Source organism: Perissodus microlepis, chromosome 18 (assembly GCF_051167445.1).
Source record: "Perissodus microlepis isolate ML-2025 ecotype Zambia chromosome 18, ASM5116744v1, whole genome shotgun sequence".
NCBI lineage: Eukaryota > Metazoa > Chordata > Actinopteri > Cichliformes > Cichlidae > Perissodus > Perissodus microlepis.
The window spans coordinates 7,680,048-7,706,466 of record NC_140478.1 but is presented as its reverse complement, the minus strand read 5'-3'; the positions used below and the strand labels follow the sequence as shown (position 1 = coordinate 7,706,466).

The window sequence follows — 26,419 nt, the reverse complement described above, 5'->3', positions numbered from 1 at the left end:
TATCTAAACAGGCTTAGCTCTTCTGTGAGGCAATTAACACATCTGGAATAACATGGACAAGAAACACTTTTTTTTGATAATGAGAATAAACAAAATATTTTAGTAATGAATTTTATTAATAGGCACTTGCCGAGACACTCAGGGACAACTTACATAGAATCAAATATCAAAATCACAGTATTGATAAAAATAACAGCTGGTAAAAAACCATGGAGTTAACAGCATGATTCAAATCAAAGAGAATAGGCAGACTTAAGGTTGGCTTTAAAGACAGGGAGCGAATGTTGCAAGCATGGTATATTTGTTTTACTGTCTGAAGCATTTAATAGCAACAATAGCAGAAATATGTGCACTTATTCTTCAGTTATTATTTTATTTCCCATACTCGTAAATGTCACACATTTTGACATGGGTGTGGACAGAACTTCTCGTGACCCTTATTTTATCCAGTCAGTTGCTCCAGGAGTAATTAAAACTACTGGATTTGGAGCGCTGCCATCTTCTACACAGAAATTGACAAATGGATAAATTTTTCCTGTGAAGCGCTGACCTACAAAAGAATACATATGAGTTCTGGACCCTGAATCATAAAACGAGATGGTTCCCTTTTTGTAATCTAGCAGGATACCCAGGGTAACTGGTTGTATCTCAGTAGGAATGGGAACCGTTCTCCTCTGCTCTATAGCTCTGTACTGACCCTGTTTGTTCAGGACTATAGTCCAGTAATCATTTGTTGGACTGAAGGGTATTGATCCCTTTCTTCGAGAAGATTCACTGGTCATCCCAAGGTGGTAACAGGTCTTTCCAGCTACTGAAACCTCCCAGTAATGCTTGCCAGATGAGAAGCCAGTGGCACCTAGGACCCCCAGAATCACATCAAACCGTCTTGGATTGTTGGGGACATCTTGTATAAAATCTGTAGTGGACATCTCGGTTTCATCATCAGATAAAACTATTCTTGGGTGCGCTGTGTCTGGATCGAAGGTCATCTTTGCTGTTAAAAGAAACACCATCTGAAATCAGCATGCAGTAAAACAACCCTGATAACACAGATGGCATAATTTAACCTTAATGTGGAAAATGTAAGGGTGTGCTTTAAAGTTATATAGACGTTTTCATACAACAGGCTGTTGTATGCAGCGTGAGTAGTCGTGTATTTTTTTTCATGGCATCTGTGCAGCTTTATTAGCTTTAAACAAAAGTGCAAAGAAAAAGAAAAAAGAAACAAACTTTCGTGTGTGACTCACAGGTATGGATGGTCTTTTCTTCTGTATCACCTAGTTCCCTTTGAAGCCCTGAGGGCAGAGTAAGAAGAGAATGTCTGTCAGAGGATTTTGTGTCATAACAGTTTACTCTTTGTATGTTGCTGGGCTAAACTATAAGTTCTACAATTTCCTGAGGTTTGTTTTTCTCAGCTTTCAGGACTAGCAAGAAGATTGAATTATCCAATTAAGAATCCTCACATTCACTACTACCTACTTTCCCATATTATACTGAATCTATTCATTCTGTGGCTTGAACATACTGTCAATATTATTCTGCAGTTTGTTATTCTCCCTGTTCTGTCTTTGTAACTCCTGCTCCAACTGGTTGAGCTTGGCATCCTTCTGATGCAGCTCCTGCAGCTGGCGGTCTCCATCATCATGGCACTGCTGCAAATCTCTTCGCAAGTCTGTTTGATGAAATACATACTTCAGAACCTCAAGGAGTGCATCTGTACAATATATCCACACAATAATAATGCGGTCACATTGGGAATCTTACCTTCACACTCCTCTGGCAGTTGAGAGCAGCACATCTTCAGCTCTGTGACTTCCTGCTTTAGGTCTGACAGAGGGAGAGAGATTAAACATGAACCAGCTAAATGAGAGTCACATTTGGATAGTTTTGGATGTTTTGAGAAATGCATTTATTTGTCCTTGTTTAATTTTAGATGAAAAGATGTCAGAAAGTAAAGTAAAGTTTATTAAGCACTTTTCATAGACAGGCAGTCACAACATGCTCCAAAGAAAGTACACTCTCTGTCAGTGCCAAGGTTTGATGTTTCCAGACATAATAAAGAAAATCTGGTTCTCATCATACCAGACAGAAATTAAGTAAATACAACATCAGATGCACAAAAAGTTGTTCAAAAACAAGAAGCAGTGTGTGGAAAATGAACTACACCATTAGTGAACTACACCACTCTTTCAATGATGAGGATGTAACATCCTGGACAGGGAGGAACGGTAGTTTGAGCGCGGAGTCAAGGAGGCCATTTACGTGAAAAGGGAAAAACCATCTCTGAATCGAGGAGGGGGCCTAAGGGTACATCTTTCGCCATCTTACAATGCTGTGATTGCAGCCATTCCCCAACTCTCTGTGAATGGGACTCCTGGCCATTGATCAGTGGGCTTTGATCAGTGGGTTTTGGTCAGTGGTTGTTGATCAATGGTCATGAGAATTTGCATAATTAAGATTAAGGAACTGACCTCCCAGCCCATTGTTCCTTCAGTGGGCTGGTTTCAGTCATTATGCAAATGTACTGTTTATAAGATTGGGGAAACCTGCAGTCAGCTGAGACTGAAGAAGTCACTTGGATGAGTGACGAAATGTTTCTCCCACTAAAAAAAACCCGCTACATCCAGATGAACAGAATCAACTTTGGGAGAACTACACCCTTACTGCTTCCATAGGAATTAGGAGGGTAAGTGGCAGGGTTGAAAGGCCATTTCCAAAAAACTTAAAGTCCATAATTCTACAGTGAGAGAATCACGAAAGTGGAAAATATTCAAGACAGTGGCTAGGATATTGCAGCAAATTTACCATGCTATACTCAGAGAAACTGGGGCAAAAAGTGCTACATCTGAGACTCTATAAGCCTCAGTTCACATGTTAAATGTTAAAGTTCATGACAGTAAAACTAGAAAAAGACCGAAAAAGTTGTTTGGAGAACACTCAAGTGAGTGAGTTTTATTGTGAAATACGGGACAGCCTGAACCGAGTATCGTTACTGCCGAGCGTAGTAGAGTTATCAAGGTTAACGTTCATTCACCAGCTATAAAAGCCCCTATTTGTTTACTGCAGCCACAGGACCCGGGCACCTCACAGTCACTGAGTCACTCATAAATGCATCTGTTTTTCCATACAGTGCTTCTGCCTTTTGGTTTAGGTTTTGTTAGGTAAACAATGACGGTGTAATATATCATGTTTTGCAGTTCATCTGTGCTTGTATTTAAGACCTAATACTTTCTTTTTACACTGACTGATTGTATTGCCACTAGCTAGTTAGCTTAACATAAAGACTGCAAAAAAAGGGAAAACAGCTTGCCCGCCTCTATTTCTGCTCAGCAATTTGTCTAATCCATACATGACAAACATCGAGTTAGAAAATAGTCGAGTACATAACAAATAGAGAAAGCCAGGTTAGTTGTTGCCCATAATTTTCAGTTCCTGTTAGCTAAATGAATGCATTATACTATAAGAGTTAAACAGATCTTTAAATCCAACCCTGATACATGTTTGTGACAAAATATCAAATTAATTTTGTGACTACCTGCAATATAAAATACAAACCTTTGTTTGCAGCTTCAAGTTTTTTATTCTTTGTTTCTTGTGTTTTTAGTTTCTTCTCCACGTCTGACAAAGAAAGTAAAAAAAGTACTTTTAAACAGGATTTAAGATCAAGCAGAAATGTGTTGCAGGTCTTCAAAATATTTATGAGATTGACTCTACATGCACTAAATTGTTAAATGACTGACCTTTGATTTTGTCAGATGTCTGCGTTTCAGCCTCTTTCAGTTTCGCCCTCAGAGCAGCAATCTCCATCACTAGTGGAAATGCAAACAACTGGAATATTATATCGTACTAAAAGGACACCAACAGCATGACACCAAAAAGCAAATTCAACAATATTCATACCATATTTATAATTTTCTGCATCTGCATGCTCAAGTTGACTTTCAGTGTCATCCAGCTGCCTCTCTTTCAACTTTAGTCTCCTTTGAAGGTCTGAAAATGCGTCGAGATTAATAAACACAACCGTTAGCTTAAAATACAGGTTACTTCATGCAAAATATAGATTTCAAAGTTTGTTCTGTACCTGCAAGGCTCTCAGTATGAGCCTCTTTGAGGGCTGCTATGTTATTTTCCAGTGGTTTAATTTGCTTGTGAAGCTCCATAATCTGAGCAGCTAAAACAAAACACAAACATTATGGACTCTGATGCTGTTTGATATTTCACTCCTTGTTTCTGACTGAACCAGAGCAAAATACTTACACAGATTAGCAATATTTATATCTTTTCTATCCAGCAGGTCTGTCTTGTGTTGTATCTCATTCCTGATGGCCTCCAGTTGATCTTCTAGATCTACAAAAACAGGCAAAAGTGATGTTTTACGTCCTTAAAATATCTGTAGTATTACTATGATCACATCTGAGGAGAGCCCACTGCATCCCACCTTTAATTTGTGCTTCTTGTGTCTCATTCTTCCTCTCTTGTTGCTTCTTCAGTCTTGCTATTTCATCTTGCTGATTCAAGATCTGAAATGCTATTAAAAAAGAAAATCATCTTCATGCATGATCAGTGCATCCAGGTAAGGAAATCCCCGAAAAATTAAGTCTGTTCATCTGGACGTAGTGTTTTCAGTGGGAGAAATGTTCCGTCACTTGAAAACACTCACTGAAAGCACTACATTCAGATAAACAGACTTTTTGGGATAAACATATATGTACATACATATTAAAGACAAAGAAGAAGAGAGTGAGGGAAGTATTTTATTCTGACTGTTACTCACTCAGCTTAATATTTTCATTCTGTTCATCTTTAATTCCCTCAATCAAAGAATTGAGCTCTTCTTGACGTGCTGGAGAAAAAAAGATGAGGAATTACTTTTTTTTTCCACCGAATGCATGTATTTTATTTTTTAAGAAGTCATTGCTTTATACTCTGTGCAGGTAAGATATGTCACTCACCTTTAATCTTCTCGTCATCTGTATCATTTTCCGCCACAGTGACCAGTTTCTCAATTTCTGTTTGTAGTGCAATAATCTGCAGAACTGAAAGAAGGTTGGAACACTGATAAGTATTTGTACCTGAGTTAGTAATCTGGATTCTTTCAGCAGGTTGTTTGTACTCACGTCGTTGTGGTTGAGTGCTTCTTTCTTTCAGCTCTTTTGTTAGTTTGTCCAGCTCCTCGTTCTTTTCATCTATGGCTTTTTGGAGCTCTGCAGAACAGACAAAACTTTGTTTGGGGGGGGATTTATGTGTAAATGTAAATATTTATTTAGCTAATATTAAAGCTGTACAACAACCCTTTAATGTACACCATGTGAATACTGGACCCCAGTAGCGCTGCTTACTTGACTTGACAATGAAACACACTCACCATCAACCTTGGATTTGGACACAGAGTTGTTCATTTGTGCTTTCAGTTGCTCCACTTGCTGAGTTAATGTAGAAATTTGTAGAGCTGAAAGAATCAGTCAGAATAAACATCAGCGTTCACTGTTCTCATCTAAGAAACATGAAAATGTGCACAACATCTGCGAATAGTATAACATTGAGAATGTGGAGAAAGAAATCATGGCAATAATTTATTTTTTTGGACATATTAAGATATATTCAGATATTTTAATATTCAGATAGTATGATGTCATCATATCACCTAGCAACCACCCAGTAAAGGGCTAAAAAGTTCATTTTCTTATCAATTATGCTCCTATAAAAACATAAATGTATTTTTATTGCACAACATTAACATCTAGTTTAAATTCAAAAAGTCTGATTGACACCATCCTATTGCAAAAACCTAGCAAGTGGCTAAAAATGACTTTTTTTGCCTTTATGGACCTACAGCACGTTGTGAAAAACCTCCTTTTATTTGGATATTATCTTATTATGAGGCAGCTAGTTTTATTTATATTCACAAAGTTGAATTACACATGCCTACCAACCACCTAGGACCTTGTGAGATTACCCCAACCCCCAATGTGATTAACTATATCAATCAGCCAGCTGCGCAAATAGGCCAAACACTACAGTGGCACTACTGTAGCGTGGGCATGTAGTAGTAATTATAATAAATAATGCAGTACATTTGCAGCTCTTGCTTGACCATGAGTGACTCAGGCGTTCCCCTAATAACTACAAAATTTCAACATCACGGATTAAACCTTTTTTGTAGAACATGATAAAAAGTTAAGTAAAATATGATTTACAGCTTCTAAAATCTTCACTTTTAAAACTATTTCATAGAAAAAAATGAATATATTATGATGAACTTGACAGCTTAGAAGGTTTTTTATTCAGAGATTCAACACTCACCAAGTGAAGTAACAGAATTCGATTTGGACTGTAGCTCCTTGATTTTGTCATTCAGGCTTTGCTGCAGCGCTGCACAGAGACATTTATTATGGGTGCTGATCACAGAGAACAGTTTTCTGTATTTAGCAAGAACAGCAAGTCAAAGATTACACTCACCTGTAATTTTCTGCTTATCATCTGAACAGCTTTCTGTCTCGTTCAGTTTTTGCTGCAAGTCTAAGAGAAAGGTTAAATTACTAAGCAATAGTCTAGGCATTATTTTTTGATAGCGGCCGGCATGAAAGTTCATATTGTTTTCATTGGGTTTTGACTATGAGTTTATAAAACTATTAATTCCAGGTTTCTCCAATAATTCCATTCAGTTCACTTTTATTTATACAGTGCCAAATCACAACAACAGTTGCCTCAAGGCGCTGTGCTTTGGTGACAGAGGGAAGGAAAAACTCCCTTTTAACAGGAACAAATCTCTGGCAGAACCAGGGAGGGGCAGCAATCTGCTGAGATCGGCAGAAACTTGGAAGCATCTTAAAATCAACTTAATCCTTCTTGTTGCAGAAACTTAAACATGCCACGGATTAACTTACCGAGGATCACTTCCTGATCACGAGAATGCTCCACCTCTTTATCCCTCAGTTGTTTTCTGAGATCTAACAAAATGTAAAGTTAGCTTCAGGTGAAGAAGGTATCAGAGGTCATACTTGCTTTTAGAGATCAAAAGAAGAATACTTACTAGAAATTGTAGCAGCACTTTCTTTATCCTCAGTTGTCTTAACTTTTTCAAGGTTTTCAAGTTGGCTTTGCAGATCAGTGATGTTCAAAACTGAGGAACAGAGGAAGAAAGAATCAAAGCAGAACTTTTTTTCCTTCATCATTTCTGCAGACACCATGTTCTTTCTTGACTTACTCAGGTTGGCATTTTCCTGGTTCTTCTCTTTCAGCTCATTGACATGTTTCTCCAGCTCTCCCTTCTTGGCTGCAAGCTCATTTGTGATCTCTGAGGTCATTTTAAAGAAGTTAAAACAGGTTTATTGGTCAGACACGAGAGATCATCCTACACATTTTGTTTTGTACTGTGAATTACAAAAGCTACCAAGTTTCTTTATCTCTCACACTTATTTCGTTTTTTCTACAAGGATGGGGAAAACTAAAACTCTCACTTGCTCCACATCTGACTCCTCTGTGCTTCTGCCTGCTCACTTGTATTTGTCACACTCTTAGCACTAGAGGAAAAGCACAATGGGAGATACTTACCAGTTAGCTTACTGGTTTGTAGAGACTCGCGGTTTGACAGCAGATTCTGCAGGTGCTTCACCTGACTCTGCAGATTCAGGATTTTCAGTGCTAAAGCACAAAGAAGCAAAAAAGTAGTTTGCTATAAGACATGCTGTGAGAGAATTACTTCATGAGAGGGAAAAAGGCAAAAAGAAAGAAAATTCAACTTGTCAGTGAACCTCTGTGCTCACAGTTACTTCATACTCACTCAGTTTGGTGTTTTCTTGATCACTGCTGCCTATTTGAGTCATGAGTGTGTCTATTCTGTTTTGTAGAGCTGCAAAAAACAGTGAATTGTATTAATAACATTTAGTCACCTACTATGACTTTGTGTCACCCTCAATCAGCACCTTAAACCTTAAAGTACCTTTTATCCGGTCACCCGCTGTCCCATTCACATCCTTGTTCTGCAGGTCCCATATCTCATTCTGGAGCTCAATGATTTGTAAAACTGAAACAAACAAACATCTGATGAATGGAAGGTAAGTTTTGGTTGTGTCATTTAGAGGGATATTTTAAATGGAAATGTGTGTCAGTGCAACCAAATTGCAAAAACATGACAGAAACACATTCTTTTCCCAGTATGATGGTGATTTTGCAAATGTTAGCTTCTTCTAAAATTATGCAAAGTTACACCCATCAAGATCATTTGTTCTTTAACACCATGCAGACATTAAGTTAACTGATTTATAGGCTTTTTCCAAGTAGATAAGGTCCCCATGTGAAAAGTATCCACTGCACAGAACACACAGAGCAGGAAATCCTGGCTCCCAAATGTTGTCAATTGCCCCCAGAGGCTTAGTATTGCAATAATAGGCAGCGGGTTGTCAGACTGTTTAAACAGTGTTGATCACAGAGTACAGCAGTGCACTCACCCACTCTCGGGTTGGCAAGCAATTCCTCCATTTCTGCAGTCCTAGTAATCAGTTCATCTTGCTTCTTCTCCAGTTGCATCTGCAGCTCTGTGGGGAAGCAGAGAGAAACAGATATACGACTTGAGATCATATTTGTTTCACATTTTTGCTCCAGGAAGTGTGCTGACTATGACAGCTGATACTCACGTGAGATGATTTCTGGATCTTTTGAGTTTGAGATCTGCTCCTTCAAAGCCCTCACTTCAGCCTTCATGTTGATCACATTCAGGACTAACAGAGACAAACGTGAGCAGATATGACGGCACAGATTAGTTCTGAAATATAATGTGAGGATGTGAGCAAAAAAAAGAGAGACTTTAACTGCACCACACTCACGCAGAGCAGTTTTGAAGTCTTTCGTCTTGTTCAGTTCTGCAATCTTATCTTCAACTTCAGTCTTCAGCTCTGATTAAAAAAAAGAAAAAACAGTCATATCAAAACTCAGGCTCATTGGCTCAGACACTTTGAGGTTGAAGTCCGATTTACAACTTACGGTTTCGTTGTTGCTCGAGTCCAGAGCATTCTTGAGTCTTTAATTGCAGTTTTTTCTCCAACTCTGAATCAAAAGAAACAAACAACTAAAATTGGATCTCTGCACAAAACTCTTTGTTATGATGGATATATTCAGAAAAAAACCCTAATTTGTGTCTTTGTCTTTTTGAAAAAGATAGATCTGGAGGACTTACTCAAAACAAATTAAAAGGACTGAAAGCGCCTTTTCCATTAGTCTCTACTCGGATGGGCTCGCCATGACTGAAGGTAATTAAGCTAATGGAAAACTCTGAAAACCGCTGCAAACCGTGGCAAGTTGATCCGAGTAGATACCGGTACTATAAGGGGCTAAAGACCATGTTGTAAATTTTTATCTCAAGATATAAAATGCTATATAATGTGAATGTTAGCTTACCATAAAGATTGGAAAGAAGGGGAAACAGCTAGCCTCCCTAAAGCTAACTACATGATTCCTAAAGACAAATTAACATGTTTTACTTCATTTGTTTAATCTACAGCAAAAGCCTTGCAAAGGAATTACATGTCACACTTATGCTGCTCATGTTCAACAATTACTGTAATCCATATGTGCCAAACAGAGTTGGAAAATAGAAGTCAGCAGATAAATCCAGGCGAGCAGTTGCCCATTATTTGTAGTCTGTGTGCTAAGCTAAGCTAATGAGCTGTTGCATTATACTATAAGAGTTAAATAGATCTTTAAACCCAACAAAAATAAAATACAAACCTTTGTTTGCAGCTTCAAGTTTTTTATTCTCAGCTTCTTGTGTTTTTAGTTTCTTCTCCACATCTGACAAAGAAAGTAAAAAAGTACTTTTAAACAGGATTTAAGATCAAGCAGAAATGTGTTGCAGGTCTTCAAAATATGTATGAGATTGACTCTACATGCACTAAATTGTTAAATGACTGCAAAAATCCCAAACCTTTGATTTTTTTGTCAGATGTCTGCGTCACTGCCTTTTTCAGTTTCACCCTCAGATCAGCAATCTCCATCACTATTGGAAATGCAAACAACTGGAATATTATATCGTACTAAAAGGACACCAACAGCATGACACCAAAAAGCAAATTCAACAATATTCATACCATATTTATAATTTTCTGCATCTGCATGCTCAAGTTGACTTTCAGTGTCATCCAGCTGCCTCTCTTTCAACTTTAGTCTCCTTTGAAGGTCTGAAAGTGAGTTGAGATTAATAAACACAACCATTAGCTTAATATACAGGTTACTTCATGCAATATACATTTCAAAGTTTGTTCTGTACCTGCAAGGCTCTCAGTATGAGCCTCTTTGAGGGCTGCTATGTTGTCTTCCAGTTCTTTAATTTGCACTTCAAGATCCATAATCTGAGCAGCTAAAACAAAACACAAACGTTATGGACTCTGATGCTGTTTGATATTTCATCCTTGTTGCTGACTGAACCAGAACTCATGACTGAACTCATACCACTTCTTGTGTTTCTCTGATTTCTCATGGCCTCCAGTAGATTCTCCAGATCTACAAAAACAGGCAAAAGTGATGTTTTATGTCCTTAAATATCTGTAGCATTACTATGATCGCATTTGAGGAGAGCCCACCTTTAATTTTTGCTTCTTGTGTCTGATTCTTCCTCTCTTCTTGCTTCTTCAGTCTTGCTATTTCAGCTTGCTGATTCAAGATCTGAAATGCTACAAAAAAGGTTTATGCATATATAACAAGAAGAGAGTGAGGGAAGTATTTTACTCTGACTGTTACTCACTCAGCTTAGTGTTTTCATCCTGTTCATCTTTAACTCCATCAATCAAATAAGTGAGCTTTCCTTGAAGTGCTGGAAAAAAAAGATGATTTTTTCAAGAAGATAAAACAAAACAGAAATGATCCTATTTTTGCTTTACACTTGTTACTTTACGCAGGTAAGATATGTCACTCACCTTTAATCTTCTCCTCATCTCTATCATTTTCCGCCACAGTGTCCAGTTTCTCAATTTCTGTTTGCAGTGCAATAATCTGCAGAACTGAAAGAAGGTTGGAACACTGATAAGTATTTGTACCTGAGTTAGTAATCTGGATTCTTTCAGCAGGTTGTTTGTACTCACGTCTACGTGGTTGAGTGCTTCTCTCTTTCAGCTCTTTTGTTAGTTTGTCCAGCTCCTCGTTCTTTTCATCTATGGCTTTTTGGAGCTCTGCAGAACAGACAAAACTTTGTTTGGGGGGGATTTATGCGTAAATGTAAATATTTATTTAGCTAATATTAAAGCTGTACAACAACCCTTTAATGTACACCATGTGAATACTGGACCCCAGTAGCGCTGCTTGCTTGACTTGACAATGAAACACACTCACCATCAACCTTGGATTTGGATACAGAGGTGTTCATTTGTGCTTTCAGTTGCTCCACTTGCTGAGTTAATGTAGAAATTTGTAGAGCTGAAAGAATCAGTCAGAATAAACATCAGCGTTCACTGTTCTCATCTAAGAAACATGAAAATGTGCACAACATCTGTGCATGTGCCCAATGTAAGTTGTGTTTGTAGCAAAGGCTCTGATTTTAACAACTATGATCCATATAAGCAATTTTCTGAATACCAGCTAGGACACTTTCTATTTACTTTATAATATCTATACACTGGAGCCAAATTGCAGAATTGTTATTAACATGCGTCCTGTTTCTCTGTCACACGCAAATTTGTATTTATCTTGGTTTTATTCTGATTTTTAGTGTTTATTTGGGAGTGTTGTTTTATTTGCATGATTTTATTCTGTTTGTATTGCATGGTTCTTAGTGTTTTATTTGACATTGTTTTAATCCACTGTGGACTGGCTGAGCATGGGGCAAATTAGCTGGTAGGGATCACCTGCTGAGGCATGTGTGTGTCCAGAGGTGGCCTATCAGCTGTCTAAACACCTATTAAAAGGAAGCTAGCTGGATACTGGAGGAGAGAGGCCCCAGATATAAGGAGGAACGCGCGAAGGCCAGGAGAAAAAGAGGGACCCGCTGGTTGATCGTGGGGGTGCGGTGCCTCATCTGGAGACGGACCAGTCAGCGTGACATGGCGACCCAGTCCCGACAGCAGGAACGGCGACAGCAGGAGACAACGTGTGTGATTAGTAGCAGGGGAGAGGTATACCTCTGCCTACATTTGTGAGTAGTGTCTCCACTGTCATTCACTGGGTGCAGCCGTGTTGGCAGAGGGTTGCCATGGCTATAAGCCAGGGCCGCTTCCGGGACGATGGTTCTGGCACCTATTTGTTTATTTACAGGGCGATGACGCAAGTGGAGCCGCGGTGGTATCGAGCGACGGACGCCAGTGCAGAATGTGTGATGGGCCCAGCGAAAGGACGAGAGGGGGATAGACCCATATGGAAAAGATATGTATAAATCTTATAAAGTTTGTATCTGTCTTGTGTGAAACTTGTATGAAAAGCATACAAGAGTAAAAACAGATGAAAGATCCCTTGAAAAATTATATAAATGAAACTTGTATGTTTTGGATACTTACTAAAACAATATATGAAAGTGGCCACTTTCATGAGTAAATCACATAAGCCTTATATGATTCACTATATGAAGTAGGCCACATCTTATGCAAGTCTTTTATAAGTTTTTACTATTTCTTTTCCATATGGGGAGGCTCCTCCCCGTCGGCCTGGGACGAGGCTGGCGTGGACCCCCCTCCGCAAGAGGAATTTCTGTCCAGCTCATGAACACCTAACAAACATTCGTCCTGGACTGTGGGACAGTTACATTGGGGAACCGGGTGGGATTTTAGTGCATGCAGAGAATTATATTTTTAGCAGTTTTTGAAGTGGGTTTTATTTATTCCTGGGGGATTTTAGTATATTAATAACATTTTATTGTATACTTTTTTTATTATTTGGGTTGTTTTATTCCTACTGTCCGTCTCGGGGAATAAACTGTTTCTGATCAGGCCTGCTTCATCATTGTGCCCAGGGTTTCTGATTCGCTCGCTCCCCCCCCCCCCCCCGTATCTAAAAGAACCATCCTCTTTAGTATGACATTCTTGCGCACCGGCTTTAGTGTCTACATTACATCTCTCTCTCAGGTTGGCTTCACCACAAACTCATTAACGGTGAGGAAGTGATAATGAAACACTGAGAGTGTGATGAAACAAGTCAGGGAGACAGTTTATATTAGTGACACATTATTAAAACCTATTTTTTCTTTAATATATTAAAACGCTCTGTCTGTCTGTGTGTTTGTTTCTTTGACTGCAAACTAGACCATCTGGAACTAAGCATTAAAAATTAGCATACAAATACATCTCAGGCTCCTGAAGGTTCTAACTTATCAGATATTTTGGCCTCATCATATTGCCAATCAACCACCTAGCAAAGGACTTAAGTGTCCCTTTCTTTGCAATTATGCACCTGTAAGACCACAAAAGCATTTTTATTACACAACATTAAAATCTGCAAACAACCCTGCAATGGGCTAAAATGACCTGTTTTTAGCTTTTATGCAGCTTTAACACCTTGTGAAAACATCCTTATTTCCATTCCAGAATAATAGCATCTCACTATAATAATTGCACAAATGCCATCATATGTAAATCAATCATTAACATCTATATATGTTTTTAAAGAAAACATTCAAATTATTTGGATTTTCATATGTATTATATTTCTTCCATTTCCCACCCCAGTATCATGTTTTCCATTTGCATTTGTTTCACCTGCCACTTTCTGTGCATGTCACCCGTACGTCACTCAGAGGTCATGAAAATTTGTTCAAGTCACCACTACACTGGGAATGAATAATTAGAAATAAAATCCTTAAATATCAGCATGAAGAGACAATGGTAATGCTGAAGACATTTGACCATGAGGACTGCATGAACCATAGCACCATTACTGCTAAATATTGTGAAAAACTACATTTTTAGTTTAAAATGTTTTGTGGCTGTTGTTAATCATTCCTGCTGTAGTGTACATTGTATATTACAATTTGGATCTTACATTTTTTTGACCAAAGATATCAATACATTTGCTATACTCCTTAAATCTCTCTTTTAAAGCTACAGTTTTCACGTGTACGTTTTTGTGATTGTCAGGGGCCATATGATTATGGCCCCTGACATAGATATATGATTACATCTGTTGGCCAAGTGCACAAACATGGAAAAACATTAATATAGCACTATCATTGTGTACTACTAGGCATGCACCACTAATGATGATACACAATGCAGTAAATATCTTGGTGTTATTCTTATGGTCTTTCAGGGTTTTTAATCAGTAAATATACCTACATGTATCATGATGTATTATTTATTATTGTCCTGTAATGTGTTGCAATACTGTGAGCTTCTTAATGGCTTCTAATATCTTCCCTTTTTAAATCATTTCACCGAGATCAGAAATAAATTAGTTAAATATGATCAACTGGATGGTGGAAGATGGAACATATTAATACAGTACAGCTAACAGATTCAACACTCACCAAGTGAAGTAACAGAGTTCGATTTGGACTGCAGCTCCTTGATTTTGTCATTCAGGTTTTGCTGCAGATCTGCACAGAGACATTTATTATGGGTGCTGATCACAGAGAACAGTTTTCTGTATTTAGCAAGAACAGCAAGTCAAAGATTACACTCACCTGTAATTGTCTGCTCATAAACTAAACAGCTTTCTGTCTCGTTCAGTTTTTGCTGCAAGTCTAAGAGAAAGGTTACATTACTAAGCAATAGTCTAGGCTAGTAATGCTATTAAACTTGTAGTCTATCCACATGTTGCAGAAACTTGAAATAAAGAGAAACTTGAACTTAAATATTGTTGTATTTACACTCACATAACTATGAGTGAGTAAAAGTATTTAGGTTCGTAAAATTAAAATAGTATTAACATCATGATTCTAGACCAATAGATATTCACAAGATAGTTTTGGAGCCCTAGTGCATTGACAGTTTGTTCATTATTTTTTGATACAGGTCAGCATGAAAGCTCATATTGTTATATTTTGTTGGCTTTCAGTGGGTTTTGACTATGAGTTTGTAAAACTATTAATTCCAGGTTTCTCCAATAATTCAATTCAGTTCACTTTTATTTATACAGTGCCAAATCACAACAACAGTTGCCTCAAGGCGCTGTGCTTTGGTGACAGAGGGAAGGAAAAACTCCCTTTTAACAGGAACAAATCTCTGGCAGAACCAGGGAGGGGCAGCAATCTGCTGAGATCGGCAGAGACTTGCAAGCATTTTAAAATCAACTTAATCCTTCTTGTTGCAGAAACTTAAACATGCCACGGATGAACTTACCAAGGATCACTTCCTGATCACGAGAATGCTCCTCCTCTTTATCCCTCAGTTGTTTTCTGAGATCTAACAAAATGTAAAGTTAGCTTCAGGTGAAGAAGGTATCAGAGGTCATACTTGCTTTTAGAGATCAAAAGAAAAATACTTACTAGAAATTGTAGCAGCACTTTCTTTATCCTCAGTTGTCTTAACTTTTTCAAGGTTTTCAAGTTGGCTTTGCAGATCAGTGATGTTCAAAACTGAGGAACAGAGGAAGAAAGAATCAAAGCAGAACTTTTTTTCCTTCATCATTTCTGCAGACACCATGTTCTTTCTTGACTTACTCAGGTTGGCATTTTCCTGGTTCTTCTCTTTCAGCTCATTGACATGTTTCTCCAGCTCTCCCTTCTTGGCTGCAAGCTCATTTGTGATCTCTGAGGTCATTTTAAAGAAGTTAAAACAGGTTTATTGGTCAGACACGAGAGATCATCCTACACATTTTGTTTTGTACTGTGAATTACAAAAGCTACCAAGTTTCTTTATCTCTCACACTTATTTCGTTTTTTCTACAAGGATGGGGAAAACTAAAACTCTCACTTGCTCCACATCTGACTCCTCTGTGCTTCTGCCTGCTCACTTGTATTTGTCACACGCTTAGCACTAGAGGAAAAGCACAATGGGAGATACTTACCAGTTAGCTTACTGGTTTGTAGAGACTCGCGTTTTGACAGCAGATTCTGCAGGTGCTTCACCTGACTCTGCAGATTCAGGATTTTCAGTGCTAAAGCACAAAGAAGCAAAAAAGTAGCAAAAAAGACATGCTGTGAGAGAATTACTTCATGAGAGGGAAAAAGGCAAAAAGAAAGAAAATTCAACTTGTCAGTGAACCTCAGTGCTCACAGTTACTTCATACTCACTCAGTTTGGTGTTTTCTTGATCACTGCTGCCTATTTGAGTCATGAGTGTGTCTATTCTGTTTTGTAGAGCTGCAAAAAACAGTGAATTGTATTAATAACATTTAGTCACCTACTATGACTTTGTGTCACCCTCAATCAGCACCTTAAACCTTAAAGTACCTTTTATCCGGTCACCCGCTGTCCCATTCACATCCTTGTTCTGCAGGTCCCATATCTCATTCTGGAGCTCAATGATTTGTAAAACTGAAACAAACAAACATCTGATGAATGGAAGGTAAGTTTTGGTTGTGTCATTTAGAGGGATATTTTAAATGGAAATGTGTGTCAGTGCAACCAAATTGCAAAAACATGACAGAAACACATTCTTTTCCCAGTATGATGGTGATTTTGCAAATGTTAGCTTCTTCTAAAATTATGCAAAGTTACACCCATCAAGATCATTTGTTCTTTAACACCATGCAGACATTAAGTTAACTGATTTATAGGCTTTTTCCAAGTAGATAAGGTCCCCATGTGAAAAGTATCCACTGCACAGAACACGCAGAGCAGGAAATCCTGGCTCCCAAATGTTGTCAATTGCCCCCAGAGGCTTAGTATTGCAATAATAGGCAGCGGGTTGTCAGACTGTTTAAACAGTGTTGATCACAGAGTACAGCAGTGCACTCACCCACTCTCGGGTTGGCAAGCAATTCCTCCATTTCTGCAGTCCTAGTAATCAGTTCATCTTGCTTCTTCTCCAGTTGCATCTGCAGCTCTGTGGGGAAGCAGAGAGAAACAGATATACGACTTGAGGTCATATTTGTTTCACATTTTTGCTCCAGGAAGTGTGCTGACTATGACAGCTGATACTCACGTGAGATGATTTCTGGATCTTTTGAGTTTGAGATCTGCTCCTTCAAAGCCCTCACTTCAGCCTTCATGTTGATCACGTTCAGGACTAACAGAGACAAACGTGAGCAGATATGACGGCACAGATTAGTTCTGAAATATAATGTGAGGATGTGAGCAAAAAAAAGAGAGACTTTAACTGCACCGCACTCACGCAGAGCAGTTTTGAAGTCTTTCGTCTTGTTCAGTTCTGCAATCTTATCTTCAACTTCAATCTTCAGCTCTGATAAAAAAAAAAATCAGTCACATCAAAACTCAGTCTCAGACACTCTGAGGTCGAAGTCAGATTCGCAACTTACGGTTTCGTTGTTGTTCAAGTCCAGAGCACTCATGTGTCTTTAACTGCAGTTGCCTCTCCAACTCTGCTCAGTGAAAAAGGAAATCCAAGTTAACAAAAACTGTCTCTCTGACACAAACTGTTAGTTATGGATTTATTCAGAAAAACAAAATCAACTCACCTGCGAATTTATCCTTCATAAGAGCATATTCCCTGTTTTTGTTTTGAAGATACATCTGAAGGACTTTAAAAGAAAAGAAATGGACTGAAACACTATGGTGCAAATTAGCAACATGAACATCCTGCAGCAAACAGCTTTCGATCTCAGGCATGTGGCATGAATGTTGTTCCGTTCGCTCTATGAAAGCCCATTTCGCTTGAAGTGATACAGTGATTGTAGGACATACTTACGAGTTAATGTTAAAGAGGATTCTGCGTTATCGTCACGATTTTCTCTTTCAATTCTTTTGAGATTTTTGTAGAGTTCAGTGATAACCAGAACTACAGAAAATACAAAAGTCAGGGTGTATAGAATTATGTTTTAGGCTACTTCACAACAATCAAGATTGATCCAAGTGTATTTCTGGACTTACTTAATCTGGCATTAGCCGGATTCTTGTTATTCAGCTCATTGATATATTTCTGTAGCTCGGCTCTCTTGAATGTGAGCTCATCTGTTAGATTGTTCCTTATGATCACCATGCTTGGAGCTGAAAGTGACACACATGTCAAGTTGCTACAGTAACATTATGACACTCTATGCTAGCATGAGGTCTTGGTTGAGATACTTACAGTTTGAATTGTAGGTTTGTGACAGCAGCGTCTCCAGGTGCTCCAGCTGACTTTGCAGACTGATGATTTTCAGAACTGAAAAAAAGGTTAAAAAAAAATGTAGCTGACTGCAAAAGATACGACTGCAGAGAGTTTGTAGAGTTTCTCACAAGACTCACTCAGTTTTGTGTTTTCACCGGCTCTGTTGTTGATTTCATCGATGAAGCCGTCAAGTCTGTCCTGTAACTCTGAGGAAAAGGAAAGTATGTATTTAGATTATATTTTGCAGGTTCTATCTTGACTTTTTAAAAAAATATTTAAACAACACTAACCCTCTTCTCGATCGCTTGTGGTTCCATTGGTGGCTTTGTTCCAAAGGTTCCATAACTCATGTTGCAGTTCAAGGATCTTTAAAACTAAAGCAAAGCAACGTGCAGTCCTTAAGTTAGAAAATGAATCTTACTGCAACAATGTCTACCAATTTTTTGCTTTTTGTAAGCAACTCAGAATCTCATTGGTTCCCTTCTCCCCCTGTGCCACTCCAACAAGTCTCTACTTTACACTCTTTTGAACTAATGATTGATAAAACATAAACCCCCAAAACATCCAGCATATCAAGCAAAGCCTCTCTCAACATTATTCTTTCACTCTGCTGTTAATTCATTTTCTTTAATCTTGGTTTTTGCAGGTTTACATGTGACCTGAGTTAGATTTAACCATAAAAGCCATGATATGTGACAGTCCAGGTCTCATCTGTATTCAGTTTGTGTTTGACTAGCTTGTGATTTAATAGCACGACAGCTGAAAGCACAAGGACCTAGCAGGGCGACTATTGGTGGATTTGTCTAAAACAAGGATCAGAAAGTCGTCGTGCATTTCAGCCATTTATTAGCTGCTTCACATTAAATGATTATACTTTACAATCCTTAACTCTGCTGGCCACTAGAAAGGAAGCAGTTTAAGGTTCTTCCACACTAGTTTTCCCTTTAAAACTGGATGTTATGTCCCTTTTTAATATGCACTTTATGTACATAACTGTGTATGTCAGTTTGAGTTTAGCTTAAAAACAATGATTAGCGTTCAAACAATAATTCTGGTTCACATAAAGTAAAGTCAAGAAACTCACTTGCTTCTGGGCTAGAAGTCAGACGTTCTATGTCTGCAATTCCTGAGCTCAGTTCTTCTTGTTTTCTCTCCAGTTGTCTCCGTAGCTCTGTTGGACAGAAATAGGGGTTATTAAGAGATGTTAAAAATATCAGAGAAATTCCCAGTTTTCCCAAGGAAAATGTAAAGATGTAATTTAATTGTCTCAAGCGCAAAACTGTTTAAAAATTGCTTTAAAAAAATCCACTTAATTAATAGAATAAACACAAAGGTATGGTATATATCTGTGACTTCTGTCCCTCACCGGAGGTCAAGTCTTTGTCTTCTGAGAGAGAGATCTGATCCTTCAAAGCCTTGAGTTCATCATGCAGGCTCATCAGCTTTATAACTGGAGCAGAAAGCAACAGAAACATCACTACACAGATTACAAATTCAACATAACGAGATTACAAGCCGAGCGAGAGACACCGCTGAACACTGCGTACGGCAACATGACTCACTGAGAGCTGGTTGGAAGTCCTCAGTTCTGTTCAGCTCAGCAATCTTGCGGTCAAAGTCGATCTTCACCTCTAACAGAAACGAGACACATCCTTTAAAATCAAGCAGGAATAATCAGAGGTTGTAGCTGAAAGCCAGTTTAAAAACTTACGCTCATATCTTCTCACAAATTTGGAATCCATTTCAGTCTTCAGTCGCAGTTTCCTCTGCAGCTCTTTTGTATAAAAGGATAAAATCAGGTACTTGAAGCTCTTATCAGACACAGTTTTAAAAATTTCTAAAAAAAACAAAACAAAAACAAACTACACACCGAGCACTCACCTCTTATTTTGGCCTGAGCTTCGATGTATTTTTTTTCTGTACCTTCACGCACAGCTGCAGATTTAAAGTATCATAATGTAAGATCGCAATCTTAATGTCAAGGATTAAGTATTCTCTGCCCAGAAAACAAATGACGTTAAACGTTTTTCTGAATTTAACACTAAAGTTAGTGCAGGTGGACTTACTGGTGGGCTGGCCTGTCAGGTGCTGCTTTTTCATTTCTTCTATTAGGCTGATGACTTGCATGACTGTTCAAAGACAAAGAAAACACCATCGTCTTGAGTGTTGGGCCTTAGCAGCACATTTATACGTGGTGAGGTTGGTGAGGTGATCATTCCGCCTCTCCTTTATACTTACTCTGCTGGGCCTTAACATACTCCACTGCTTCCAGTTGCCTCTGTAAAACGTCATGCCTTTGCTTCTCTCTGTCCAACAAAACGCGGAACCCTAGGATGAATAAACAGCTATTAATGTTTCTACTGGAATTAGCAGATCATAATTTGGTAGTTCCAAATAAGACAAGTACATATGTGACTTGACTTCGTAGTGTAAAGTTTCAAAGATTTGTGCTGCCATTTACCTTGAATTTGGGAATCAGTGATGTTTTTGGCGTTTCTCATCAGCTGTTCAAAATGTAGCACCTCGGCCTGCACTCTCATAATTTGCAAGGCTGTTGAAAGAATCAAGAGGGTGTCGAGTTAATGGCACAATAACTACACAAAGGACGTGCTCGACGCTGAATGCTCACTTACTTAGTTCCCTGTTGTTCTCGTCATCTTTCAGCTGTATAATCAGCTTTCTGAGGAGATCAATCTTTTGCATCCATTGCTTCCTGGCATCTGAATTTAAAAAAATTAAATAAATAAAGTAAAAAAGAATAAACATGTGCTGCTCCACAAAGGAGAGACGGGATCTACAACTCACCAGCAGCGAAGGTTTTGGATTTCTCAATAGCATCGATGATCATCCTCTTCAACTCTGCAATCTTCGTGCGCACATAAATCAGCTCCAGCACTGGACAGCCAGCAGAGAACGAAGTGTTGGGAAATGTTGAAAGACAAGCCTTTAACATTATTACTCACACAAGAAATGCAGGCCTGTTTAGAAAGATTCACTTACAATTAGCAGAGTAGCCATCTCCTTTTTCTTGCAGCAGAACGATCTCCCTGTTGAGCTGTTCTTTCACTGAGCAGCAGAAGAAAATGGTCAGGATACAGAAATATAATAACATAATAAAATGAAAGAAGATGACCTTTTTTCCTAGTTTAGCATTATATTAACCTGAAATCTAAATAATTATTAAATATTTCATAACACCTATTGTAAATTCCTTAAGATTTTTTTTTTTTTACGGAATATGCAGCCATGCAGTAGATCAATTTCAGCAACCATCACTTCTTTGCTTCATTTTGTCCTGAGCAACCAAAAAGTTACCAAAAAACTAAATGGATTTCATATAACAGTGTGTTCTGCAACCTTCACGCAGAAACCAACTGTGACCAAGAAAGAAGGAAGTGGGAGACCACAGTGCACAGCTATGCATATTTAGGAGTTAAAATGGTACCACAGGAAAAAAGTCACGCTTGAGCTGTGGCTTCAAAAATGAACCGACTCCCATAGATTGCCACATTGATGACACTTCTGCTGCATCTTTTTTTCCAAAGAGGTAGCCATCAGCTCCAGATCAATATGTTCGATTTACTACAGATACCAGACACAACCCTTTATCTCAACTTGGAGCTAGTACTAGAAAAGCTCTACCTTGTAACCCCATAATGCGAGGTTTATATCCTCTCCTGGATCTTTTGCGTGGGGGCAAATGTATTAGCCACTAACCACAGTGCCACTCGCTAATGTAGCTACATTACAGCATTAAAAAGCATAGTTTCAGGTGCTGCTTTAGTGTAGTTGACTGGGTGACCACTTGCTACAAGGCCAAATAAAGTTGCTCACCTTCAACTCTGTACCCAAGGCCTCTTGTTGTCTAACAAATGTTAGCCTGAACCTTCCTGCTGTTATACTGCAATGGGCCTAGCTTCACTCATGTTTTTTTTTTTTAATTATTTGTGTTTATACACTACTTTGCATTTAATGATGAGTTATTATTAATCTATGGACCCATCTCCAACTGGTCACGGCAGACGGCTGCCCCTCCCTGAGCCTGGTTCTATTAAAAGGGAGTTTTTCCTTCCCACTATCGCCAAGTGCTTGCTCATAAGGGGTTATTTGATTGTTGGGGTTTTCTCGCTATTATTGTACTGGAATATACTCTTCGTTATTTACAACATGTCTGATGTTATATGAAGACAAACACTTTTTCATGAATAACTGACGTTTAAAGGGTAATAACTTTTACGTTTTAATTGCAATTTATTTAGACAAAATGCTAAGCTGTTGTTAGCAGCACTAATAGAGAATGTGAAATGAAGTTTAAAAAATTAGCCACCAAAGAATGGTGCTGAATGGTAGTTACTGAACTATGAACTGAACTGTGTGTCAATTTTTCTGCCTGAAGTGTGGACAAGCAATTTTCACAAATTAAGCAACAGTTTTTTTGGTTAAATCAAAGAGCCCGCAGTTTACCCAGAGTCATGCCACTTGAACTCTCAGAGTTTGGTTTTTCCCCTCTTGTTTCTGCCTCTTGTAAAGCCCAGAGCTGATTCTGCAGGGAGATTATCTGAAGTACTGAAAGAAGAGAGAAAAAAAGAAATCAATGAGCCATTTCCTTCTCCTTATATATGCATTCGCACAACACCAGTGCCTTCAGTTGACCTTCCGTTCCTCAAATGTGGTTCAAAAATACACTTACTGAGAGTTGCGTTTGAAAGGCTTTCTTCAGCTTCCGGTATCTGATCTTTTAGTTCAGCCGTCTTCTTGTCCAGCTCTTTCTGCAGCTCTGCAGGAAACCAGTTTAGAAATGAAACATCTTCATTCAGTTTCTGTGGCTCCAACCAGAAGAATAGCGCTCAAGTGGAGGCAAATTCAAACATTTCTCAGTACTGCAAGATAAGCACATCATGCTAACGATAAAATAGCTCACCTGCGATTTCGTCTGCAGTTCTGTTAGAATTAGTTGCAAGCTTGATCTTCTCCTGCAAAGTGCTCACCTCCCTGGTGAGTGTCATTATTTTAAAAACTGAAAGAAAGAAAACACTTTTACATAAAAGCTGAACTGTGCAGCGTCATATGATTAAAATTATAATACTAAATCGTGACCTGTGCGAGAGATTTTACTGTATTTCCAAAAAACTTACGGAGAAGTGTGTCACCATCAAGCTTCTCCAGCATCTGCTTCATTTTGAGCTGCAGATTGGGTTGGTACGCTGTCAGGAAATCACACATGCATTTTAACTTTTGCTGATATAAATTGTCTCCAACTGTTACATATGTGCAAGGAAAAGCTTACTGCCAGATGTAGACGATGCTGTTGACATGCATGCAGCAAGTTCCACTTTCAGCTGTATGACCTCCGTCCTCAGCCCAAAGGCCTCGTCACCTGTAAGAAAGTGTACAGGTTGCAGCAAACCAAAGCAAAAGTAGGCCTACATAAACTCTTCGCTGGATGTATGCTCACCGAGTTGGTTGTAACGGCGATTCGCCTGCTGAAGTTTCCTTTGTAACACCTCCAAAGTTTCTTTCACACCTGATAAGGAAATGTTAGGGTGACACGAATGAGGACCCACACACACAGCTTTCACCTTAATTGTTTGGTACTTTTCACCAACACTGTCACAGCTTTCCAGCTGCCACCCACACACAACACCCCACCATCTTTTATAGGGGAGACATGATCAGCTGATGGAGCTCAGGTGTGTGTCAGCCTCCCCTGACACCGTACCCTGAACCCACTGCTCCACCCCTCCCCTGCAGCTGAGCCACAAACCCCACCCTGCCACTGTTAGCAATGCCACATATTAAAGCAGCAAGATAAACAGTCTCACTGCTCACCCACTGTTTGAAACTAAGTATTTCAGCTCCTCCCCTCCTGTCTCTTTAAGACTAATTTCTTCTGACTGGCTGCGCTTTGCAAACAGAAGATTTGAACAGAAGGTGAGTAGAGCATGTCTGCTCACAGCCAGAGCTCCACCTGAGAAGGCCAAATGTGGGCAACTGTCTAAAACAGAGGGCTTAGAGCAGTCTGAAGTTTTTGGCTCATTTGAAATAACTTCTCTATAAGCTGACCTCTTTTTTTTTTCTTACTTTGACCATGTTTAATGTATTAAAATATGTATGTATTGATTGATTGAGTCAAACACTAATTTTTTATGTAAATTTAAGAAGTTCATCCAATATCCTTAAAAGTTGCAGAGGTAATATAACAATAATAATAATAATAATAATAAGCAGACATCTGCCAAGGCAGCTCACTCTCTGTGCAGTATTTACTCTTAAGGGAAATTGTATTGTATTTTATATATATTTAATTTCTTTGTACTTTTTAAATGTACTTTAAGAAGTTAGTAGCGCAGTAAAAACAAGAGCAAAGTGCAGCCTTTTGTTATTCGCCCTGCTGAAACCCATTTTAATATACTCGATATGATTTTGTTTATAATTAGTTTTACACAATTATATATTATATATAGTTACTTATAATTATTTTTATTTATGTGGCTATAGCATGTGTGCAACATTCATTTCAGTAAAATTTGTTTAAATATTTAGTAAATAAATATCAAGTGGAAAAGAGTTTTTGCACACGAGTTGATTTTGTTTTCAAAAAAGTATTCGGGAACATTGTACTTGTCTTCAAATGGTTATAACCTGTTAAAAATCCCCATACTGGGGTGGCTGTAGCTCAGGTGGCAGAGCAGGGCAGCCTGGGATCGGTGGTTCGATCCCAGGCTGCCTCCTGGCTGCATGCTAAATATCCTTGGGCAAGATACTAACCCCGTGTTTGCCTACTGGTGGTGGTCAGAGGGCCCGGTGGCGCCAGTGTCCGGCAGCCTCGCCTCTGTCAGTGCGCCCCAGGGCAGCTGTGGCTGCAATGTAGCTTGCCGTCACCAGTGTGTGAATGGGTGAATGACTGAATGTAGTGTAAAGCGCTTTGGGACTGAGTAAAGCGCTATACAAATGCAGGCCATTTACCATACTGTATATCATTTCCTACACGCCTATATAAAGTAATAGAAATAACAGTAGTAAGAAACCTAGTTTTAAAGAGCTCTATATAGGAATATTATCAATTCAATCTATTGACCTTAAAGTTGGGGTTAGAGGTCAAATGTGACAGGAGGTAAACATTTAAATGTAAGATTTTAGATTTAGTTTTTCAAATCTTTATTTATCTGACTAATAATGTAGAGACTACACTAAGACACTCGCTCAGATAAATACTGGCATCAGTATTTTTGAATCTGTGTAATGCACGCTCAATAATCCAGTTATTAAATCCCAGAAACTTGGTTCTGTTCATAGCATAGCATATTCAGTGGGAAACATTTTTTACATCACTTATCCGAGTGATTTTGACGTCGCTTGGATGAGTGAATAAAACATTCCAGATGAGCAGAAGCAGCGTACTGGGAACATGTTTTTGGATTGTAGTGTATTGTTAAATAAAATAGATGTAAAAAAATAAATAAAAATCACTTACCGGTGCAAGTTTTGATGACAATTGACTGTAATAAAACATTTGATCTTAGATCAGTTGAAGATAATATAACAAGTTTCTTATATCTATCATAAGTAAGTAAGTAAGTAAGTAAAACTTTATTTCTATAGCACCTTTCTAGATAAAAGATCACAAAGTGCTTCACACAAGGATAACAAAGCATAAAACAAAACAGACGACAGTTAACAAACAGCAATTCTAAAAAGATGTGTTTTTAGTTGTTTTTCGAAAGAAGCTACTGAGCACAGAGATCTTATGCTCAGTGGGAGATACAAATATAGATACACTAAAACTTTTATTGATCACAACATTTATAGAGATAAATCACATGATGTAATAACTATTTAATGATTACTACTTACCGTCACATTTACAGGGCTGTTTTGAAAGTCAGTGGATAGCTAAGGTAAATGCAGAAGAAGAAATGTATCATTAGTAGTAGCAGCCAAACTTCTGCTCATCTCTAAACATTTGCTAAGTCACATTTTCTGGGACTTACAAGGATCCTGGAAAGGATTGCGTCCAAGTCGGGATTCCCAGTTCTGACCAACCTGTTGTGGCCTGAAATAAATGAGAAAACATAAATATTTACTTTTGTTGTTGTTGTTGTTGTTGTTGTTACAGGTATTTGTTTAATTCAACCCCTATTAACTGACAATGACAAATTAACTGATATTATTTCCCCCTACCAGCTCTGGGATCAGAAGTGCAGAGTACACAGGTGAAGAGGAGTGGAATCCAAATGAATTGAGAACCACCAGCCATGGTTTTTTCTTCCAAAACCTTCCTCTGCTGTCAGCAG

General features: G+C 38.4%; 1 protein-coding gene across 1 annotated transcript; it reads right to left on the bottom strand.

Annotated features, from left to right (window-relative positions):
- Positions 1-90: 90 nt before the first annotated feature.
- On the bottom strand, positions 91-26,419 carry LOC146367131 (uncharacterized). Its single transcript, XM_084911573.1, has 75 exons — positions 26,307-26,419; positions 26,117-26,178; positions 25,980-26,018; positions 25,600-25,624; positions 23,581-23,649; positions 23,413-23,502; positions 23,261-23,329; positions 23,047-23,142; positions 22,816-22,902; positions 22,590-22,691; positions 21,126-21,191; positions 20,931-21,020; positions 20,759-20,845; positions 20,587-20,676; positions 20,364-20,453; positions 20,192-20,254; positions 20,007-20,060; positions 19,837-19,899; positions 19,688-19,756; positions 19,492-19,575; positions 19,210-19,296; positions 18,416-18,499; positions 18,263-18,331; positions 18,105-18,179; positions 17,906-18,022; positions 17,724-17,813; positions 17,494-17,556; positions 17,335-17,397; positions 17,190-17,258; positions 17,001-17,084; positions 16,815-16,901; positions 16,307-16,390; positions 16,148-16,216; positions 15,922-16,011; positions 15,575-15,664; positions 15,401-15,490; positions 15,255-15,317; positions 14,597-14,656; positions 14,441-14,509; positions 11,323-11,406; positions 11,076-11,162; positions 10,911-10,994; positions 10,739-10,807; positions 10,578-10,667; positions 10,447-10,497; positions 10,265-10,354; positions 10,086-10,175; positions 9,923-9,994; positions 9,727-9,789; positions 8,983-9,045; positions 8,826-8,894; positions 8,637-8,720; positions 8,451-8,537; positions 7,943-8,026; positions 7,784-7,852; positions 7,555-7,644; positions 7,208-7,297; positions 7,034-7,123; positions 6,888-6,950; positions 6,460-6,519; positions 6,304-6,372; positions 5,366-5,449; positions 5,118-5,204; positions 4,953-5,036; positions 4,775-4,843; positions 4,439-4,528; positions 4,258-4,347; positions 4,082-4,171; positions 3,901-3,990; positions 3,741-3,809; positions 3,556-3,618; positions 1,765-1,827; positions 1,526-1,672; positions 1,248-1,295; positions 91-994 (listed from the first exon to the last, which is right to left on the bottom strand). The coding sequence occupies exons 1-75, from the start codon at positions 26,380-26,382 to the stop codon at positions 438-440; spliced, it is 6,303 nt and encodes a 2,100-aa protein (XP_084767699.1). The 5' UTR covers positions 26,383-26,419; the 3' UTR covers positions 91-437.